Consider the following 22,202-nt stretch of genomic DNA (forward strand, 5'->3'; position numbering starts at 1 on the left):
TTTTGTGTTTCTCTTTATTTCCAGCAGCTCGTTAATGTATTCCCAAGTTTTCTTGGCGTTATTCCTATGTTCATCGAACTTCTCATTAAAATAATCTATTTTTGCCCTTTTTATTAAATTATTTAAAGTATTCCGGTAGTTTTTGTAGCGGGTTTGCAATTCAATATTGTTTGGCTGTCGTGAGAGCTTCCTGTGTAATTTGTCTCTTTCTCGGATTGCATTGACTAGACTGGGTGTTATCCATTTTTTTACTGGTTTGTTTTTTTTACTTAATCTGATTGTTTTTGTTCTTTTATTTGTGAGTTGTGTCAATTTTTCTATGAAATTGCTAACCATTGCATCGATATTGTCGGTGTTGTAAATATCAGCCCAGTTTTCAACCTGTAAGTCAGCTATTAATCCGTCAAAGTCAGTTACAGTTTTGGTCCATAATTCCCCTGCTACCGCGTTATTTTTCAAGGCTTCACTCAAGTGCAGTGAAACACTGTAATGGTCTGTTATGTTAGTTTTAATAATCACGCCACGCTGCAGGTCTCTAATGTTTCCCCCCTCCTTGAAAAATATGTGGTCTATGCAGGTACCATTTCCATTCACTATCCTTGTCGGCTTGTTAATGTAGGATTTAAATCCGTTGATATGCAGAGTACTCAAGTACTCATTTGTTAAACTATTGTTTTCTAAAATATTAAGATTTATATCGCCCATTAAAATTACATTGGTAGTGTCATTCATTCTGTTCAAACAAGCGTCTAGACTTGAAATGAAATTATTAATGTTGGTAGCTGGAGAGCGATAAATTAAAATTATTGTGTATTTGATGTTATCAATTGAACAAACTATACAGATTGAATTCGATTCTTCGATATCCAAATCAATTATTTCAAAATGAAAATTTTTATCAACAAATAAACATATCCCATCACACTTTGAATGTTTACTTTTATTCTGTACAACATTATATCCTTCAAGACCGTAAGTGAAATGAGCATCATCCGTAATCCACGTTTCTGATAAGGCAACAACATCAATTCTCATCTTCGGTTCAACTTTCAACAATCTTCCATCTCAAGTTTTCAGCTTTCTAGAAGTTAATAATTTGATAACAATCAAAACTTGTATGGGGTTTGTAAGAGTATCTTGAAAAAACGCAGTGAAGTATTCATTTCAATGAAGCCGAAAATAGTACTTCACCTGTGGAAGCCATTATTCCACTATATTTGCTACCTAAGATCATAGACTTACTAGACTGTGTTGAACTGTGCTAAGATATTGTATCAAGAAAGTTGGATTTGGTGAGTTGGAGTCAGAGAGTTAGGGGTGTCAACGAACTTATCAGGAGATCAGCACTATACTCGCTGAATTCCTTGCAGTGACGATATCTCGTTACTGCAAACGATAATAATTTAATTGACAGTGATAATTTTGTCAAGTGACACTATATACTACTCAGAAAAACATGCTGACATGGAAACATATCATTAATATGAAACCAAACTGATTGTTTTTCAAAACATTTTTTGCAAATTTCCTTCGAAACAGATTGGAACAAATTGTTTCCTGAACATTTCCATGTTGAAAAATGTAAGATATTGCAAGTTTTATTACTCACGTGGAAAGGCAGTGGCGCCAGATTGGATTGTGGCGATGCTGGCGCTGCAGCAGACGAAGGAGGAAACCCACTCCTGCAAAGTAACACACAAACTAAATAAATGACAGTTGTAAAAATTCAAAACATCTATTACGGCATGACTATGAAGACAGTTGAAGTTGGACAAGGATAAGGGGTAAGGAACAATAAAGGACAAGGGTGAAAAAGGAATAAGGGACAAGAAAGGAAGAGGGAGCAGAGTGGTTGTTGTCTAGAAATTGGGACATGGAGCGGCGAGCTGCCGACGATAAACTAAGTTTTAGAGTGCATAAAATGTGTAACTTGTTCAGCGCCCTGCTCGATGAATAAAATATCACGCAGAAAGCATCATGTAGCTTCATCTTGTCCTTTCAAATATCATTTTCGACCTTCTTCAGGATTGAAGAATCCTCCTGGAATGAATAGAGCCCATCTTCATGTCGTAAAGAGAGTTTGATGTATCACTCGACTGACTGCTCAATGAATACTGCAGGGTGGAGAAATATTTGGATCGAACATGGTTGAATGATCCATAACTTAATATGTGGAGAGTGTCGTTCAATAGAAAATCAAATTGACAGTAAATAGATACTCAGAATTTTTTAGAAGAGAAATTTGAAGTGATTCTTGAAAAGGTTACTTACTGTATACTGTATTCCACAAAAGTGAATTATATTTTCTATTCAAATGGCTAAGAAAAAAATTCCGCGTGAACTTTATTTATTGAAACTTTAGTTATTATTTCAATCACTGATATTTCAATCCTAAATACTTCAATGGATGATGATAACGTACGTTTCACGAAAAGCCATAGTTCACTCTTGAGGAAACATTATGTGATATATAATAATAATATTATAATAATTACATGGAAAAAGTGTGTATATAATAATGTATCAATATGCATATAAAAACGATGCTGAGAAGGCTGCATGAATTGTGATAATTATAAGACAGGCCTGATTCAATTGATTGGAAAGAATCATGATAAGATATCAGCAGTACTGTAACTGTATTGAATTCCAAACGATGAGAGTAATATCTTCTAAGAGTAATTAAATTCCAGAAATGCATCACTTAGAAATAATGTTGTTCATAAAATGAGGTATTGGTTGAAAAGGAAGAAAATATAAGAAGGGGGAAGGGGGAGGGTAACACAAGAGGATGATAGCCAGAAATAGAAGAAAGAGGAAAGAGAACGGAGGAGGAAGAAAAGATAAAAAACAAAATCGGTCAGCAACTGCCCAGTGATTATCGTTATTTTTGGATGATCCAGTGAATCTTCACGCAAGGATTGATTCAGGAATGCTTCTTGGATTCCAGCTCTTTTTCCCATCTGAGAATTTGACGTCACTTGAGCATCTTGTGATTAGTCATTGCGTCATGTCACAGCCGATCGATTACAATCAATCACAATCGACTCGGTCGACTTCATTCACAGATTCACAGCATCACAGCAGCCGCAGCTAGCAGCTAGCCCGGGCTAGAGATGTGCTGTCTCTCTCTCACTCACCCTCGCCCTCTCTCACTCACTCTTCTTCTCATTGTGAGCCACCAACGAGCCATGACAGATCTGATTCATCAGACAATGGTCCACTACACATTTATAGTGGCATTAGCTCCAGAGACCAGAGACTTGTTAGCTATAGTCCAGAGACCCTCTACACAGATATTCTCATCAGAGTTAGAAGATATTATGTAGATGTGCAAGCGGTACTGGATTTGAGCATTTCGAACGATATAACAGTGTTTTGAATGATATTGCAGTATTTTGCATGGGTAAAGGTGTCTTAGGGCCTACTAGAGCTGCTTTAGTAGGAGGATTATTATTCTTGACTAGGGTCAGACAAGTTTCATTTCAAGCAAAAACATGAATGCTTGAAATTTAAGGCTCTTGAAGCCAAGTTTGAAGAAGCTGCAGCAGCATTCTCAAATTTGGGGGAAGTCGCAAAACGCCACTGTGAGTTGAATCTTCCCAGACGCAACTCTTCCACAAACTGAACAAAGCTGAGATAGTCGAAATTAATGTCTATTTGCGTATATTTGAAATTCAGATTATTTTCTTTCATCAAGCTTCTTAACTCTCCTATCTCATTTATTATTTTCTCCAGAAGATAGATTTTGTTCTATGATTCGTGAACAACTTTTCTGCTTTCATGAATTATTATGTAGATAGCTGTTGGAATACTCAAGAAATCTCCCACAATATCTCTTGTCTGGATCTCTGTGTTCCCGCTACACTAGATTCTCATCCCCTTGCCCATCACACAATATCCTGTTGGAAAAGTTGCGTAATCTCCAAGTAATCTTCAAGTTAGCTGGGTCTCGCCAGTTTTTATGGGACACCTAATTAATCTTCCAGATTGTTTTACAACTTCAACAGAGTACTGTCTATTAGAAAACAAATAGCTTGTCTTTATCTAATATACGATCCGTTGTTCTTATCCTACAGTGAACGCCGGAATCACAATGAACCTATTAAATCTAAATTTCCCTTATAACTGTGTTAGCAAACTTTCTTTGCTGTCGAGCAAAGTTGAGGAGGAAACTTGATATTGGACTTTTATCTTCTTAAAAACGAATGATTTTCTAACTTGATGTAGGCCTAACTATGTGAGTAGTTTTCCAGTGAAATATTGCTATCTGAGTGGAAGCAAAAATATATGAATTAAAGTCTTCAGTTATTGTTTATTTTCATCATTCTCCTCCCATGTACTCTCTTTCTTGATTTAAGAATATACCTATATATTTGATGAATAACAATAATAATTATTGTTCAGATAATTATTATCCAGTTCCAAATTCTGCGACAACCACTGTTTTTTTTATCTCCCTGATACAATATAAACTCAACATTTCCCCCATCATAAAGATTCAAAATTAATTCTAAGTGAGTTTAGTGTATTATTTTGGGATGAAATCAAATATATGATCCAAATTTGGAATTGAGAAGTACAATAATTCAGATATGAGGGCTCGGGAAACTATTCACGCAAGTGAAGTTTATTTTCTTCGTGAATAATATGATGATGTGAAATTCTATAAATCAAACGATATTTCAAAGAAAAAAACATTATCATCCTAAACTTGTCAATTGAAACTTATTTACACCACGTGGAAAGTCAGAATTCTATTTGATATTATTCTACTTCATCTTTTTGTTGCATTCAGATAACGTGGATAGACTTCATGGGTGAATAATATATTTGTCATGAGGGTATTTCTCAGTGATATCAAACAACTTCCGGTGGAAACATAAATGTATGCTTTGAGCTCGTATCTTGGTGTTATGTTAATGAAATGAACCTCATTTTGCATTGTGAAAATCTAAGAAAGGATGAAAAGGAAACTACAGCGTGTTGAATCTCTCGGGATTAAGCACTCGTAGGATAAAGAGCTTGATGAAAAAGAGTAAGAAACACTGGTGCATTAGAATGACTATGTAATGTGAACTGATAAAACAGTCATCGAAAATCAAGCTGAGAAACTGAGAATAACGTTTTTTGTGACTCTATCGAGTTCCATCATAAGGTGACTCATAGTCACATTTTTGAAATTACTAAAATTTTTCAACTTTTGTCCATCAAACAAGTTTTACAAGTTTTTTCCACAATGTTTCTCAACAGATAAAATACTTATTCATGTACAGAGGGGTCCACAAAATGTATACACTCTTTGACAGTGAATATCTTGGTAACGTACTTGGTTTCAGACTGCCTTATGTAGCTTGAGCGACTTTTTTGTAGGACAATCTCCCAATGTCAATTAATCTGTTCATTCCAAACCAGTGTAGGATCACGTAGCGTCTCTGGAGCTACATGATATCACAGATTCAAGCCTATCCAAGAATTTTTATTTAATCAATGATAATACACGTTACCAATGCTATGGTTTCCAACTTAGCCGTATCTCTGAATCTCTGGCAGCGATTGGCTCTAAGCTGAACACTGGAACTCGACCACAGTTTAAAGTGTGATCAAATACAAAGAGAATGAGAAAATATTCTTTGGTATGAGCTGCTCATAGTTTGCTCATTAATACGCTAAGATACGTGCTACATCGTCGGAAGACCTTACTCTACGTCAAGCTAAGCCACAGTGGTCTTAAACGGTCCAAGTAAGACGCCTTGATCGCTGCCCCCCCCCCCCCCAACATCTTCTAAGTGGTGTTTGAAAAAACTATTGTAACTATAACGTAGTGCCAAAAATAAGTATAATGTTCTTTGACATTTGAATGAACAAATCAAAAAACCTAATTAATATCTATATATATAAAAGCGAAATGACACTCACTCACTGACTGACTGACTCACTCACTCACTGACTGACTGACTCACTCACTCACTCGCAGAACTAAAAATCTACCGGACCAAAAACGTTCCAATTTGGTAGGTATGTTCACTTGGCCCTTTAGAGGCGCACTAAGAAATCTTTTGGCAATATTTCAACTCTAAAGGTGGTTTTTAAGGGTTTAAAGTTCGTCTTTTAGCATGTATATTCTTCTTATTCTCTTAAGTATAATTGAAAAATGTCCATACCATATGTTAATATTTAACTATAATATAGAGAGTACTTCTTCGAAACAGTTGTTAACTGGTAACTAAAATAATAATTTTGTCAGGTTGGCATTAAGTTGAGTTGACTTTGTTAGGTTGGAACCAACTTAAAGATTGAAATGCATTTATCGCGGAAAAATTGATTGGGCACTGCTACTTCAATCAGAGCTATTCCTGGGAATATTATATTACTAGCCGTCAGGCTTGCTTCGCTCGCCATATCCGTTTAGCCAGACGTTTAGTCTGGACCCCCGACTGGATTGTCCTAACATATGATAAAAATGTTCAAATTAAAAATGCAGGCGAGCGAAGCGAGCCTGCTTATTGCATTCTTGGACGATCCAGTCGGGGGTCCAGACTAAACGTCTGACTAAACGGATATGGCGAGCGAAGCGAGCCTGACGGCTAGTTAAAAAATAAAGCCCTCGAATGCTGTTTTCTATATTAAAAAATCTGGTGTGGCGCACTCACACAACTTTCCTTGCCGTTATGAATATTGATCACCTGACGCTAGTGTTCCCGCGCATCTCAAGTCTACTATTCAAAGATTTGATCCAGCTGGTGACAGGGCAATAACGCTGGAGACACACGAGGTCTGCTGACTCTTCATAGTAAATGATGCATTAGAATCAACAGTTGCCAACAGTTTGCAATTGAATAGTCACATTTTCTCGAATTTCAAGCTCATTTTCAATTTTAGGTGAAAATGTTACTGAAAATTATGGCCGGGACACACATATCCGCACCGAGCCCGCGCCGCGGCACGGCCGTGTGACGGACGTACTACGGCGAGAGAGAAAACAAATGCTTTGAAACGTTCAGGGACACATACTACCGCACCGCGTCAGCACCGTCACCGTGTTTGTTGCCTGAGCCGTGCCCGCGCCGTCACCGACTAGTTCAGTTTACTTTTTGACGGTGACGGTGCGGGCTTGTTTAACATAGAGAGTGAAAAACTTATTGATGAGATACGGAATTAATTAAGTAAAAAAAAGTTAAGTATACTTAACAGAAAGTATAAAAGAAAGAACTCGTGACTTTGTCTTAAATTTTAAATTTAAAACTAATTACGTTTAGATAGATTAGGGAGAAGATAACAATTTTATTGCTGATATATATTTCCGATACATGACTGATTGTGGTATTGTTATGCACCGAAATATATACCAGCACTATGATTCTCATCATCTACAGGTAATTTGTTTAAAATTCAAAAATATAAATTTAAATCGGATGTAACAAGCTTTAATGGTGTTATATTATTAACAATATTTTAACACATTCAGAAATCAGACCACAGTAGCACTACAGAACTGAGACACTGCTGCACGGATATGTGTGTTCTCCTACCATCATCACCGTGTCGCGGACGTAGCTCGGCCATACCTCGGCACGGGCTCGGTGCGGTTATATGTGTCCCGAGCTTTAATTGTAGAAATTTTCATACTCTATCTTTTCCACTTGGAATTTTTTGTTTGAATTGTATCTGAAGCCTGATAATTGGGAATCTAAAATCAAACTTTGCATAGATGGGGCGGAGCTCCTAAAATATTCACAGATATGGGACTAGATATGTGGCAGTTGATAGAGTTTATCAATGACTAATAATTTAGTTATAAATTTGATCAAAATCGTTGGAGCCGTTTTCGAGAAAATCGCGAAAAACCGTTTTTGACATTTTCGCCATTTTAGCCGCCATCTTGAATTGCATTTGATCGAATTTGTTCGTGTCGGATCCTTATAGTGTTAGGACCTTAATTTTCGAATTTCAAGTCATTCCGTGGATTGGGAGATGAGATATCGTGTACATAGACACTTATACACACACACACATACAGAACAATACCCAAAAACCACTTTTTTCTAGAGTTACCTTGAAAAGTAACTGCACTGATTACAGAATGCAAAGAATCACTTTTCCGCTCTAGTGCGCAAAGAATTACTTTGCGTACTCCAGATTTGCAACATGGCAACACAAAATAGTTGGTGTGTTATATGGAGGATTAGTGCATGAAAACAAAAATTAAGTTGGTAACAATGACTGTGGTTAGATTTAGATAAGAATCATTTCAATGGCTACCCTACATTTATGATCAAATCCCAATCTAGAAATCCAAAACAAGAATAATGTTCATCTAAATCATAATTAAATAATCATCATTTACGAATTCTCATCATTTAATAATAAATAATAGTTCTTTTCTATTGATAATTATTATTTCAACTGCAAGCAATGAGAAAAGTAGCAAATATACATTATAAAATTCAAATTTTGAGGTTAGATGATTACCTTTCCATATCCATATAAATAAAAAAGTAATAAAAAACATAAGAATACTACAATAAATATTCTCTGTTGTCTATGCTATTTTTATAAATATTTTTCAGTTTACTTTGAGCATTTTTCTTGGTGATTTGAGCAGAAGTCTAAATTTCTGAATCCTGTTTCAGTACTTTTTAGCTGGATGAAACAAACTCAGGTTCTATTCTTCCCGCTAGGTCGCGCGCTGGTCGGTTCAGCCATCTTGCAGCCATCCCAATCAGCTGTTGGCGTCTATTTTGAATGCGAATTTTTTGTTCTATCTGTATTTTTTCTGATTCTTGAATGAATAAAAATGAGAATTTTGGATGAGAATTTTCGACTTCAATTGGATTATTAATTTTTAAATAAATTAAGGTTGTTATTAATAACAGCATCACACCCTCAAACATTTGATGGATTTCAGCCATCATTTTACCCATAATCAACCACTTCTCATATTCAATAGTAACTGTAGGAAAAGTTTAATGTGGCATATGTGAGCAAAGTTCCTCTGCTGCACTCAAGAAGCCATTCCGCCCTCGCCTATGGCTCGGGCGTAGAAGTTTCTTTCGGTGCAGCAAACTGTCACTTTGTGCACTAGTTGCACAAATAACTATTTTGGACTCAGGGAACCTTGAAACATGGAAATTTGGAAATTGGGGTACCTTAATTTTTTTTGGAAAGCAATACTTTTCTTACCTATGGTAATAGGAAAGTAACAAAAACATTGATAATTTTCTGTTTTGGGGGAGTCGAACGGGGGGGGGGACATCCCCAATGCCCCCACCACTCCTTGGCTCCTAGGTAAGAGTCCTGTATTTGTCTGGTTCAAGTTCACGGCACTCTAAAACGGCCTTATTATATAGCTTACAGTTTGCATTACGGTTTCTTAAACAGTTTCACAATAGGCCTACACATTACAGAAACTTCACAGTTTCTTATACAGTTTCCATTGGAGTTTTGCATGCCACACTACCTCCTGACGAAACATCTAAATATAATAACAAGTGAGATTTATAGCTGTACGATATTTTGGTATAAGTACGTTCACTTTCAATTATAGTGTATATATTTTTTGGACCTTTCTGTGTATCAAACAAATAAAAAATGAAATAGTTAAGGATATGAAAATGGAATAATGAATGAAAAATAATGGATTTTTAATTCAAATCAATAACAAAAGAAGAGGCCAATGGATGATATGAAAATATGAATGAAAAATATGGATTTGTGAACTTACGATTGAGGAGGTACAGTGATGGGATCCATGTTGGGTCCGGGTGGGTTCTGACGGGCCACCAGCTTGGCGTGAATGTCGCAGTAGAGCTTGTTGTTGATGCTGTAGTAGCCGATGTTCTTCAGGGATGAGCCACACGTGGCGCACTTGAAGCACTCAACGTGCAAGTTCTTGTCTTTTATTCTGACGAACACACCGCTACGAAAACAAGCAACTCATTACTCACTTTCAATTCAATACTAGTGTTTCAACCCACAATTACAAAATCGGGTATCGTCAGAACCTGAGTCAATGTCCATGACAATCCCATCACCCTTTATGAGCGAGGTGTTAGGGACTCAGGAATAGGTTTTCATGGTGTCGTACCTACACGACTCAAGGAACTCACGGGAAAGAAATTCAAAGATCAATATTATTGAAGAGAGAGAGAGTTACTAGACATATGGATATACACAACTGAGGAATTATTCAGAGCTCGTTACGAGCAACGATTGGGAAGGTGAAATATATGAATGACTTGAAAAGCTCTATTGACAAATCCACATACCTCTACCATAGGAGGTCAATAGATGAGGGGAAATGAAATGACATGGAAAAATCAAATGATTCTGATCATTCTAATATTTTATTCATCTATCAATGACATGAACACATGATCATAGTAGAATCGGGGATGGAAAAACGGGCTTAGTCCTTACTATTTCATTCCCGAATTTTCAATGGTAATACGAACAACTCAAGATTATTGCGTGATATGAAATTAAAATTTTAAAGCAATTCTCTAAAGGAGTCTCGATCATTTAAATAAATTATAAAAAATTGCTTTTTGTTGATTTTCTACTCATTTACCATTAAATTCACTTGAAATTTTTGTTCAGCTATCCGGAACAAAACTCTGGATAGAATGAGTATAGAGTCGTACCTCCATCTGACCGAATATCAGATAAAATGCCTGATTGTGTGAAATTTAGACTTTGACATGTTACTGAACATTTATTCAGTTATTTATACATAATCTACATTTATTCTCCAATGTTACAACGCTGCATAGGTTTAGAGTGTTGTCACACTTGTTATGATCACATATAAGCTTACATAGAAAGTCGCAATTTTAGAAACTCGGTCAACTACAATATTTTATCAGCTCCTATTAAGTTTCAACTCTTAATCTATTAAATAACATACAGAGTGGGTGAAAAGTCCGAGAACGGCTAAATATCTCATACACGAAGGTAATTTGATGGTGGGTGTGATTGAGGATCCTACTCTAATTGAAAATACTACTTTACTATGACTTCAAAAATCTGGTCCACCATCTTGGATCCGCCATATTGAATGCAACTTTATTTTTTTGAATGGGAAGGTGTTCAAGCAATACATGATTTCGATACGAAATTTCAAGAAAAAATGGATGGAAAACGCACATCAATATCTCAAACCGTTTAGAAATTATTCACATTATTAATCAATACTATTCAAAGCAGAAATGAGAGAAAAAAGTATGAGAACGGCTTAGTATCTCATAAAATATTGCAATTACTAGGTGGGTGTAATTGGGGATCCCTCTCAAATTGAATATACTACTTTACTATGACTTCAAAAATCTGGTCTACCATCTTGGATCGGCCATAAAAGAAAATTCATTCAATATAATTAAATCAAATTCAATTAAATATTAATAAAGTTGCAATCAAAATTAGGAAAGTCAAAAACTATATGAAAAGTAATTTATATCGGTTTACAATCTTTTGACCAAAGTTGTCAAGGATTCTTTTCAAACATGAAAAGCAAAGAATAACTGAGGTCTAGCCTAGACATGGAATGAAATTGAGATGGGATATTGTTCTCCGTTCTCTATCATGATTGTTGGCATACAGCAAAAGTGGACCTCAATGGGTCAAAATTAACAATAAATCTCTTCAAGAGACAAAACAATCTAATGAAGAATGTAATCTCAAAGCACGAGTTGGACAGTGTATGAGTTCTACAACATCTAGCAAAATAGAATTTAAAAAGACAAAGATGAAATAAAAAGACTAAAAAACGATCGAAAATATGGAGACAGGTTCAATCCAATCAATCATGACTCAAGGATATTATATTATATTCCACGCATTCAATGATCAAAAATTACAAGGATTTGGAAATTTAAAGAGGGTTGATAAAGTGCTGCAAGTACATCAAAAGGATTATTAAGAGATGAAAAGATTAAATAAGTCAACTTCTATACATGACAAAACGAACATTTGAACATAAGAGTAAGTAGTGGCATTCCAACAACTCCTACAACAGATGCAAATTACTGAGATATTGCAATTATTCAAATGCTAATTAATTAATAATTATTATTAAACGAAAATCCAAAATGAATGCTATAAATCACCCCGGACACTTCTGCTACTGCGAAAATTGAGAACAGGGTAAACACCCTACTATTCAAGCTCATCGAATTTCCATCTAGCTGTTTACCCTGTTGTCAATTTTTGCAGCAGCAGAAGTCTTCGGAGTGATTCACAGCATTTATTTTGGATTTTCGTTCAATAATAGTCATTTCTACACCATATAGCGTGCTAATAATTGTCACAGACCAGAGGTGAACAATAATAGAAAAAATATTCATCAGGATTCAAAAGTGAAAATTATTATAAAAATCTACTGAGACGTAAAAAATGTAAACTAGAATTTGTGTGTGAGTTGGAATCGGACATTTCGAGAACTTCTACAACATCTAGCATGCTCGTTATCAAAGTGCAGGAGTGGACATTAGAGAGAGAGAGAGAGAGAGAATATTATAATATTAGTAATAGTACTATTATAGACACAATATTCTCTCTATGGACAAATCAAGACAAAACAAGTAGACACTTATAGATAAAATATTTACTTGGATTCTTGGATGATAAGGAAAGGTTAATCAAGATCTACTGAGACATGACAATCCGAACTTTTGAACGAGGGACAAATTGAAATCAGACATTCCAATGATTTCTACGAGTGCAACATCTAGCATGCTCATGTCATAAAGCAGAAGTGGACATTAAAAGGATAATAGAGATAATATTATTATATTGATAATAGAAAAATGGTAGAGTCAATATTCTCTCTATGGACAATAGAGAGAATATTCACCAGGGTTCAAAAGTAAAAAGTGTTATGAGAATCTACTGGGACTAAAAATGTGAGCTTTCGGAACATAGAAGCTAGTTGATTTTAGATACAACATCTAGCATGCTAGTTGTGATTGTGCAGCAGTGGACCTGTACGAGCCAACTCACACAATAGTCTTGCCACAACCAGAGCACTTGGGTGGCTCCGACCTGGATGAGGATGCAGGCCCCCCTGACGGCATGTAGGGGGGCGCCTGTGTCTGCGGGGGTAGGGGCAAATTCATTTGCTGGGCGATCGGCGTCATGGGGCGGGGTGAAACGGCTCTGCCGCCCGTAGCGTGGCTGACGCTCGAGTAGTAAGCCGTGCTCGATTTCACGTCTACGCAACATTTCAAACGTTTTGAAAACTAGTAAACAGTTTCACACAGACCACCAGAGAGGAAAAGGCCTCTCCTCTCGGTAGAATTTGCCCAATCATGATGAAAGCAGAAAGGTGGAGCAGCAAGCATATTTTGAAAAATGGTTTCAATTTGAATTGATCTATGTTGACATTTTTATAATGCAGCAAAAAAACAATAATATAAGAAACATTTATTATCATTGAGTCACATAATTTCTTAGTTATCAATTAAAGATTATTCACCCTAGGAATTATATTACTTTATTGTTTTGTTTTCTCCATTACCAAATAACTAATTTCCTTCTGATATAGTCAGGTTTGTATTATTTGTGCTTTATTATGAAAGATCCGCATTCATATCACATAGATACGGCCACCCCGTCATTCGGAGAAGACGATAAGTCATCGGTCCCAACTACCTAAAAATTAGTCGTCATCTCTCATCATCATCATCATCCCTATCACTCATTACCCACGCACAAGGCAATGAGCTTATATGGGCATCACCCTCAGTATTTTTATTTTATACTAGCTGGCCCGGAGAACTTCGTACGCCAAATAATTGTTAATGCAAACTTCAGCTGGATGCACACCTGAGGAGGCGCGATGCGGCATTTTACATCCAGGTGCTTCTTGCTTAAGTATTAGTTTTTAGTTTTAAATAGCAGATGCTATTATTCATATTATTCCAGTTATCAATTTCAATGGATTTTATTCATATAGATAATTTTTCAACTGCAAAATAAATAATTTACTAAAAATCAATTAATTCTAAACTCCGCGAAGACCTCACAATTACTCGAAACAAAGCAATGTATTAGCGCATGTAAGTCTTCAACCTGAGGCCGCACTGCTGGATGGTTACACACAGAATAGTCATTTTGTTTTTTATCGGGTCGTTTAGAATAAAATACATGGGCGGTTATAGAGCAGCACACACTCTTGTCTACTATCTACCGATGGCTGTTGGATGACGCAATGATTATAACAGCTGATTTTTATTTCTGTGTGTGGCCAGCCCTCAAATCTTCTCCCATAAGGATTACATGTAAACTTTGAAGGACTGTAGGAAAAAGTCTTGAACACGGATTATTTATTTGATAGGCCATAAACCTGGTCCTGTACATAACGAGCACAACTAAAAAAATCATCAAATTCGGTGCACACATAAAAAAGTTATTTAATGTCAAAAGTTGAGGCTCGATTTCTATTTATATAGATAGATAGATAACAAATTAGAGCTTTGTTGAAAATAATTAGGGGGTAGGGGTTAAGGGGTTAGTGGTTAGTGGGTAGGGTTGGGGACTTTTGATATGTTTACCTCCTTACTACTCGAAACACAACTGCGGGGTCAAAAATTGTCTTCCCAACGTTTCCGACTATAACCTTTCCTTGACTGGACTAAAGCGAATGTTTCAGAACTATATTTGTCTATTGATGTGAATTAAGGTTGTTATTACTCTTATTATTCTCAAAGTGAATAGGGGAGAAATAAGAAGTCTCATTATCCAAGAAGAATAGGACACAGGCGCTACCAAAATCAAGTCAAAAAATTCATATAACAGTAAATTGAGAGAATTAAAACTTGAGTACTTACTGTTCCATTCAAATTGAAATTTCCTCGAATTCATTCAATGTTTCTATGAAGATATCCCATCATATACCGTGTACATTACATGTACATTATACCCATGGTACATGGCACCCGTAGTATATGGGACATACAGTAAGATTGTGCTCTCTGAAGAAACGTTTTTTTTTTATTCAATCATAGAAATTCCCATTGAGTCTGCTCAGATTCATTACATAGAAGGTCTTTTATGGAACACGCTAATCGAAACTGAGTACCTTGGTGGGGATTCAAAACTTGAGACTAACGTTTCCATTAATATTTCGTTGAAATTTAAAGATTACCTTCCTTAGAACCTTAGAAACAAGATTTGAACTTTATGAAAAGTCTCAAACTGTCCTACATTCATCTCTCAAAAACAGAAGTCAGGGTACAAATTCTTCGCTTCCGAGAATTTATTGTGAAGTATTGTGAGGGGACGAAACCGCAAGGCTAAATCAAAGGAAAGCGTTTCATTTGTCTGGAAGATAAGAATAATCCATCCTTCAACAGAGAACTAATTGCTTGACACGTGAAGTGAGATGATGAATACGAGTGGAAGTGACAAGACAAAACAAAGAAAAAGAAGACAGAATAGAAGAAGGATAACGCGCAGACGGTGACTGAAACAATGGGCAAATTGTTTCTTATTCAATAGACGGCTGGATGACTTCAAAAGTAACTGGAAGAGATAGCCACGGGTCTGGATAGAGCGAGAGAAAAAATATTAAAGGAAGAAGAAGAGTGATATGGATAAGGATGAAAAGAAAGGAGATAAAGAGTAGGAGGAGGAGAAGGTGGAAGAAAGCAGAGGGAAATAAGAAAGAGAAGGAGAAGAACGTCTGCTTCTGAGAAAACCAAGAGAATTCCTCAGGCTTGAAGGAGCACGCAATGACATGACCTCAAGACGTAATGCCAGCTCACAACAGTTTAGTACAACAAAAGGCACTGACTGTACTGACTATTGCATTACGTCTTCAACGCTTTGTAGTCAAAGAAGTGCTTCTTTTGGATCAGACTTAAGGGAGGTTTGGCCTTTAGACTGAGAACAGATTCGATCATTGCATTCAGTTCAGACGGTCTCCAGGGAAGAAAGTTTACAGTCAGGAAGGAGTACAACTCAACTCTGAATAGTAGGGAATATCACCCTCAATTCAATCACATTTCTACCTCGGTTCAGTAGCCAATAATCATGAGATGAATAATTACGGAATCAGGATACATAATTAATTCGAATCAACATTTTTAATCCATTGCTGTCGAACCAGAAAAAGGAAAGAATAAATAAATAAACCAGTAGTGTTATTTTATTCTTGAATTATTCCTGGGAACCACTACAGTCGAATATTGAAGGAGGGAATTGGAATTTCATAATTTAATAATGGTAATCCGAGCCGCGCTGCGCTAATTCATCTCATTTCATCCGATTACAACAAATTGGATACTCGATAGGCTAACAAGAATATAAAGGTTGTTCTATTCAATTACATGGTATTTCCCTCATCCTCCGCCCCACCCCTCTAACCTTTCAGCGATCAGCCAATTACATGGCTGAAGCTCAGCCAACTTTTGCCGCCAGAGCTTCTCAACTTTTAATTACTATTCAGATCGACCCATAATTCTTCCCTTTTTTCATTCATCTCTCATCACGTTCCAACCAAGAAAAATTTATTTTCCGCAGAGCAGAATCTGTTTCTTGGTTTGAGGTATTCATATTTTGAATGCCATTCTCTGCTAACATTTTCTATCGTTGTTCGTGTGATTCAAGAATAATTTGTTCATTTCCGATTCCCATCTTTTTAACTTGATCAACGCAGTAGCAAACTGTGATTTTATTGATTATTCATCCATTCAAACACATTACAATATTGTAAAGAAACAACAGGTGCTAGCACAAAACGTTTTCTCTTCGGAAATTTGGTTTTTGTTTAAAAGAATGGCATCCACTCAATTATTATAAATTGATGTACGGTAGTTGTTCAATTATGAGCTTAATTCCAATTGATTTTGTCAAGGAATGTTCGAATGGATCAAAACACTGTGGAGCAGTATGTTTCGCCCAATCCAAATAAATGCATCATTATTTAAAGCTTGAAGCTACCTTCGCTGCTCCACTCTGTTTTCACTCAAAGGAGATGAAGACGAAAGCGAAAAAAAGTTAATATTGTACTACGGGACATACACGGATTGCGCCCAGCGGTCAAATGGAAGTAATACATAGCTCCCTTACACACGTACACTGTTTACGTAGTGACGTCATCACTGCTAGTAATATTATTTGCCCGCTCTCTCTGTCGAAGAGATAACGGTATCTGATGAACATCTGCTTTATAACGACCCATTCCTTCCTTTTAGACTCTGAAAGTCTTCCATTGATTTATCTCGACTAGTCATGAGTCTTCGAATCATGAATACATTGAAGTTCCAGCTCTGACAGTATGTTGAACCGGGAATCTCCCGTTTTGTCATAACCCCACGTCCCCGTCAACTTTCCGATAATTAGCACATATTGACTTTCATTCTGTCTCCATGAGTGAGAATAAGAAGAGTGGTGTTATGTTTGCTATGCTGAGTGACGGAGGTTCAAAGTTATTAGTATCTATAGGTTTCAAGTTTTCAAAAAAATATATCTCTATCTATCACCCACATCGAATTCAGAAATGAAAAATCAAAACATTAGAACAAATGATTGAGACTATGTGTTTGCTAGAACCAATTTGACAGAGATCATTCATTCAAGATGACTGTATCTTAATGAATGATTGATCATACAATCATGGTTCTAGCTCTTATAATATCAATTAGAATGGAATTTATAGGATAGTCATCCCATGAGATATTCATCTCATCAACTTGGCTAATATGTTGTCATAATACAGTAGGGTTCTGCTTCAAGCTTCCTTAGGGTACTGGAGTAAATTTGAATTTCGCTCCATCAGTCGGGAAACGTAATGTCGGCTGCTAGTGAGAGCGAAATGGCATCACTCGTGATGATGTCACGGACGTTCACTTGGTTACGTTCAATCTGTGAGTGCCCGAACACATTCTGACCGCTGGGCGCAGTCTGCAGATTCCCGTACCACGCAGTAACAGAAGAGAGCTGCAGTTTACGATTTGCTTCACACATCTATATTACCAATTCAATAGTCTCTTTCATCAATGAATATCAAATTCCTATCCATCCGAAATTGCTTCTCTGTGAGAATTTCAATAAATAATTCCCTCTAATTCAGAAGGAGACATTGACATAAAACCTACCTCGGTATCTAGAGATACGAGTAGAATTTCTAAGCACAATGCTCATAATTCATCATTTATGCCTACTAAAATAAAGTTGGAAAATTTCATATTATGATATTAATATGCTCCAACTTCGAACATTCCAACCATAGCTGTGTGAAGGGTAGAGGCTGATATATTTCTGTATCACGAATGGATGTTTATAACTTCGCAAGGGATGATGTCTCTGCTCGTTATTCATTTTGATAGATTAAAATAACCGCTGAATAATAAAAATGTTTCTTGGGATTACAAATAACTTGACAAGAGTAATAAAAGCCACCCTAAAATATATTTTTGAGAGAATTAACGCACGTGACATCTTTACAAACGCACTATATTGTCGCAAAATTGCCATATTATTACTTGGCAAGCAATTTAGACTATCATCCCACAGGCAACAATATGTATTGTATTGCATTGATAGCATACCAATATTCATGATTGTACATTACGTGGCTTTTGTCAGGTTGTTTGGCATTTAGACACGTGCTGATCATTCGATGGCAAGTTGATAGACTTGAAATGATGTTGGATGATCAGTAGTTGTCATCATAGCTCACCAAATATGATTGCTGTTTATTCTCTGCTCATAGAGAGATATCAAATTGATGTTCATATTGTTGAGGGCTCATCAAATGACTATCGTTCATCGATACAGAACAATTCATTCGAGATGGATTCATGTATAAATCGTTCTTAGTATGCAAATATTCATTATAGATCTGAAGTATGCACCTAACTCATGTTTGACACAAAACCCATTTACAATATTGGCAATGCTACAACTTCCAAGTTGGAAATAATGATTATTTAGATCTGAAACATGTCAACATAAGATCATTTCATCATCAAGAAGTTCAACTAAATTCAGTAATTTATATTCTTGCTGTCCATCCCTTTATCATCATGCATGAGCTTAGATCCCAAACACACAGTAAATCATTCCTTTTATTCGTCCGAAACCAATCTACTATGTTTATTACATTTCAATTTTGAAGGAGATAAATGACTCTGGACCAGTTCATTCTTCCTGAACGGCAGGTTGATTTTGTTCTACCTGTGGGGAAAAAAGTTGGTATATTGAGAAATTTCAATAAAGGGGCCGACTAGACCGTCAGACAGGTCGTAGAGATCAACTTTATTTCCTTAGGGATCAGGTTATTATTGAACCCACCTGCCATCATGGGAAGTGTTCTGAGGTAAAATTTTAAAATCCACCCCTCCCCAAACCCCCCGGGAAGGTTGAGCGTTCCATTAGACTTTCACCACGATCGACTCTCTCCCCACCACCACTAATTCCTTTGCCAGCCACCCTTGACACCTTAATACAACTTCGCTGCCATTTTAAATATCGTTCGTTTCTTGCAACTCCACGCACTCTCTAATGAGATGCCACAATTAGATCTGAGGCTCTCAGTTGGCGATAAGGAAGAACCGTTATATCTTGCTTTTAGAAGGAAATCCTGAGCTTGAGGCAATTTTTATCATGCCATTTACATTTTGATCGAAGTACCCACCCACATAGGTTTTCATCGGAAACGCCAAATTGCTCACAAAACCGAGGCTTCCTCTCCAAGCAGACCCGAGAGGAAAGAGTTGGTCCACAACCTTCTTATCACAAGCCTGAGCCCTCCCTTGAAGTAAGTGCAACATCTATAATTTATCTGAACCTGAATAGTAATTGATGGCTTATTCTCGACTGTCTACTTAACTGCTTCAATATGCAAGTACTATATTGTCATTAAGCCTCAAGCTCAATTAGAAATGGAATTCATTATTTAAAAGGAACTGCATTATCAATTTTTTTTATTGAGTGTCTATTATCACTATTGCATATTATTATGAAATTATATACTCATTTGATATCTTTAGGTTCTTTACTTTTCGTTCATATTCATCCTTGAATAACTTTTATTTATCGGGACTCTCTTGGAACATCCTCAATATCATTTTGTACTAATGCTTGTGCTTAGTGCTCAGGGTTGAAGTTGAGTTTGTAGAAGTGGGTTGTGTCACTGGGGGAGGGTTTCTAGAAGCCTTGTGGACAGTCTTATGGGGACGAAAGACATCTCTTCTCCATGGTGACTCACCAAGATGAGCGGATGCAGGCTATCTGTACTCCAGATGGCGTTTTCCATAAGTAGGCTGAAGCATGAGAATTGCATTCTTACTCTAGGGGAACACTAGGCAGTTTCGTGGGTATTCATCGAGTGTTGAGAGTGGCTATGCCGGGGACTCATGACAGTGTTGAATGGCCCTTCATGGTTGATTCCCAGCTTGGTAATCGTGAGTCCCACAAAAGGTGGACTTAGCTTGCTAAGCTCATATCTGTGCGGAATTTCATACTTCCGTCATAATACATCTATTGTATATCACTCAGAAGAGAAGGTAATTTTTGACCTTACAATTTTTCATTCTAGAAATGCATAGACATTTTTGACTCTAGACATTTCATTGAAATCAGTGATCACAGTACTTGACTTGGAAGATAAAGTCATTTTATACTAAATTTAGAATGTTCCTGAAGTCATGACAAATCTAAAACATGAAATGATATTATGAGCAAAAAAAGTATTCTTCTAAAACCATCAGCGTTGGACGATAATGGAATGATTCACTTGTGTTGCAATGGAATTGCCACAAAAAAACATTTAGCCTATGGTGTACTCACACGATGAGCCGCTCGCACTCTGAGCAGATGTTCTGCTGTCCGATTCCGGCCAAAGATGGCGACTGCTGGGGCGGCTTGTTCTCGGGGGCGGCAACATGCCTCAGGCCCGCCACCGGAGGTGGGACCACTACGCCTCCCTGGTCTATTTCTGCTGCAGGCAAACTCACACACTAACTACACACTTCTAAGCTAACACCTTATTCACTATAGTATGTGGCTAAAGACAATATGATAAGTGTAGGCCTACATACTATATTATACAGTTAAATGTATATTTCTCACTGAGTGAGGAATATTCAATATTGTATTCTATCCTAATTGTTTTTTATTACTTTTGGGAGTTCAAAGTATCTCTAGTGATAAATGAAAACAAGATATCCATTCATCGACAAAAACTTTCTACAATTCAGAATCATTGAGCGTTGATGTTTTTCTTCTTTCTACTCTAAACTCAAAGCAGGGGTCGATTGAGTTAGAGAGCTCTGTAATCACAATCAAATGGAATGAAAAAGGTTCAGTTCACATGTGAAAGTTTACAGTTAGTTGATGCTGTAGTTATGAAAAAGAGATGCTTCAAAGGACTAAATCCACACGTAGGAACTTGAGAAAGGAACAGCGCTGGTAAAAAATTGAACTCTGCTCTTCGTTGGACTCTTGATCACTAGATGCGCCACTCAAAGTAGCGTTAATTCTGTGAGCAGTCACCACGATAGGGCTCGGCATTCAGCTGAATCGAAACTCAATTAAAGATGAATTGGTCCAAGCACTTGAAACGAGGAGCAAACATCTTTAACCATTCAACTAGCAGCTGCTAAGAGCTACTTTGAAGCGGAATCCAGCCAAGCCAACAGGTGAGTTGAGAGAGAGCGAGTGAGAGAGAGAGTAAGTGAGTAAGTGAGAGAGAGAGAGAGAGTGAGTGAGTGAGAGAGTGTTAATAAGTGAGAGAGAGAGAGTTTAGTAAGTCAGAGAGAGTGAGTGAGAGAGTGTTAATAAACAGGAGAGAGTGAGAAAGTGTGAGGTAGGGGAGAGGTGGTACTGCTTCACTTAACTTCCCACTAATCGGCTAACTTCTAACTTGTACTTACTAGTGAATGGTCAACTTTGTATGCACAACTAGTTGAGCACGTATATTAAGTGACCGTATTAGTGAATGGGGATGTGTTTGAGATCGGTGTCGGGAATGAATGAAGGTGTCAAGCATAGCCTACTTGATATACATTCATATCACCTTCAATATTATCAAGTTGTGATAAACTCAGTCGAATAATTGAATGGTTTGTTCTCATTTATCTACTAAAGATGGAAGGTTCTGCAAGTTTGATGTATAATAATTTCAAGTGGAATACGCGAAGCTATTCACGAATCTAATGAAAGTAAGAATTAGTAAACGTGACTTTATATTACTGTCGATA

At 36.7% G+C, this 22,202-nt stretch overlaps 1 protein-coding gene across 15 annotated transcripts in view; it reads right to left on the reverse strand.

Moving 5' to 3' along the window:
• The window catches only part of LOC111057090 (PDZ and LIM domain protein Zasp), a 118,078-nt gene that overhangs the window by 32,113 nt on the left and 63,763 nt on the right, over window positions 1–22,202 (reverse strand). For 5 of the 15 annotated variants that reach the window (XR_005572483.1, XM_039437882.1, XM_039437879.1 and 2 more), the window contains 3 exons: window positions 12,997–13,207; window positions 9,725–9,919; window positions 1,610–1,682 (listed from right to left, as the gene is read on the reverse strand). Coding sequence is in view for 14 of the 15 variants with exons in the window: in XM_039437882.1 (XP_039293816.1) it covers window positions 1,610–1,682; window positions 9,725–9,919; window positions 12,997–13,207 (479 nt within the window). In the remaining variant the exon portion in view is untranslated. Of the gene's footprint in view, window positions 1–1,609; window positions 1,683–9,724; window positions 9,920–12,996; window positions 13,208–20,790; window positions 20,942–22,202 lie in introns of all 15 variants that reach the window. The other 10 variants (XM_039437890.1, XM_039437886.1, XM_039437889.1 and 7 more) reach the window with 6 other exon arrangements.

The sequence above is a fragment of the Nilaparvata lugens genome, chromosome 11 (genome assembly GCF_014356525.2).
Source record: "Nilaparvata lugens isolate BPH chromosome 11, ASM1435652v1, whole genome shotgun sequence".
In the NCBI taxonomy this organism is placed as follows: domain Eukaryota; kingdom Metazoa; phylum Arthropoda; class Insecta; order Hemiptera; family Delphacidae; genus Nilaparvata; species Nilaparvata lugens.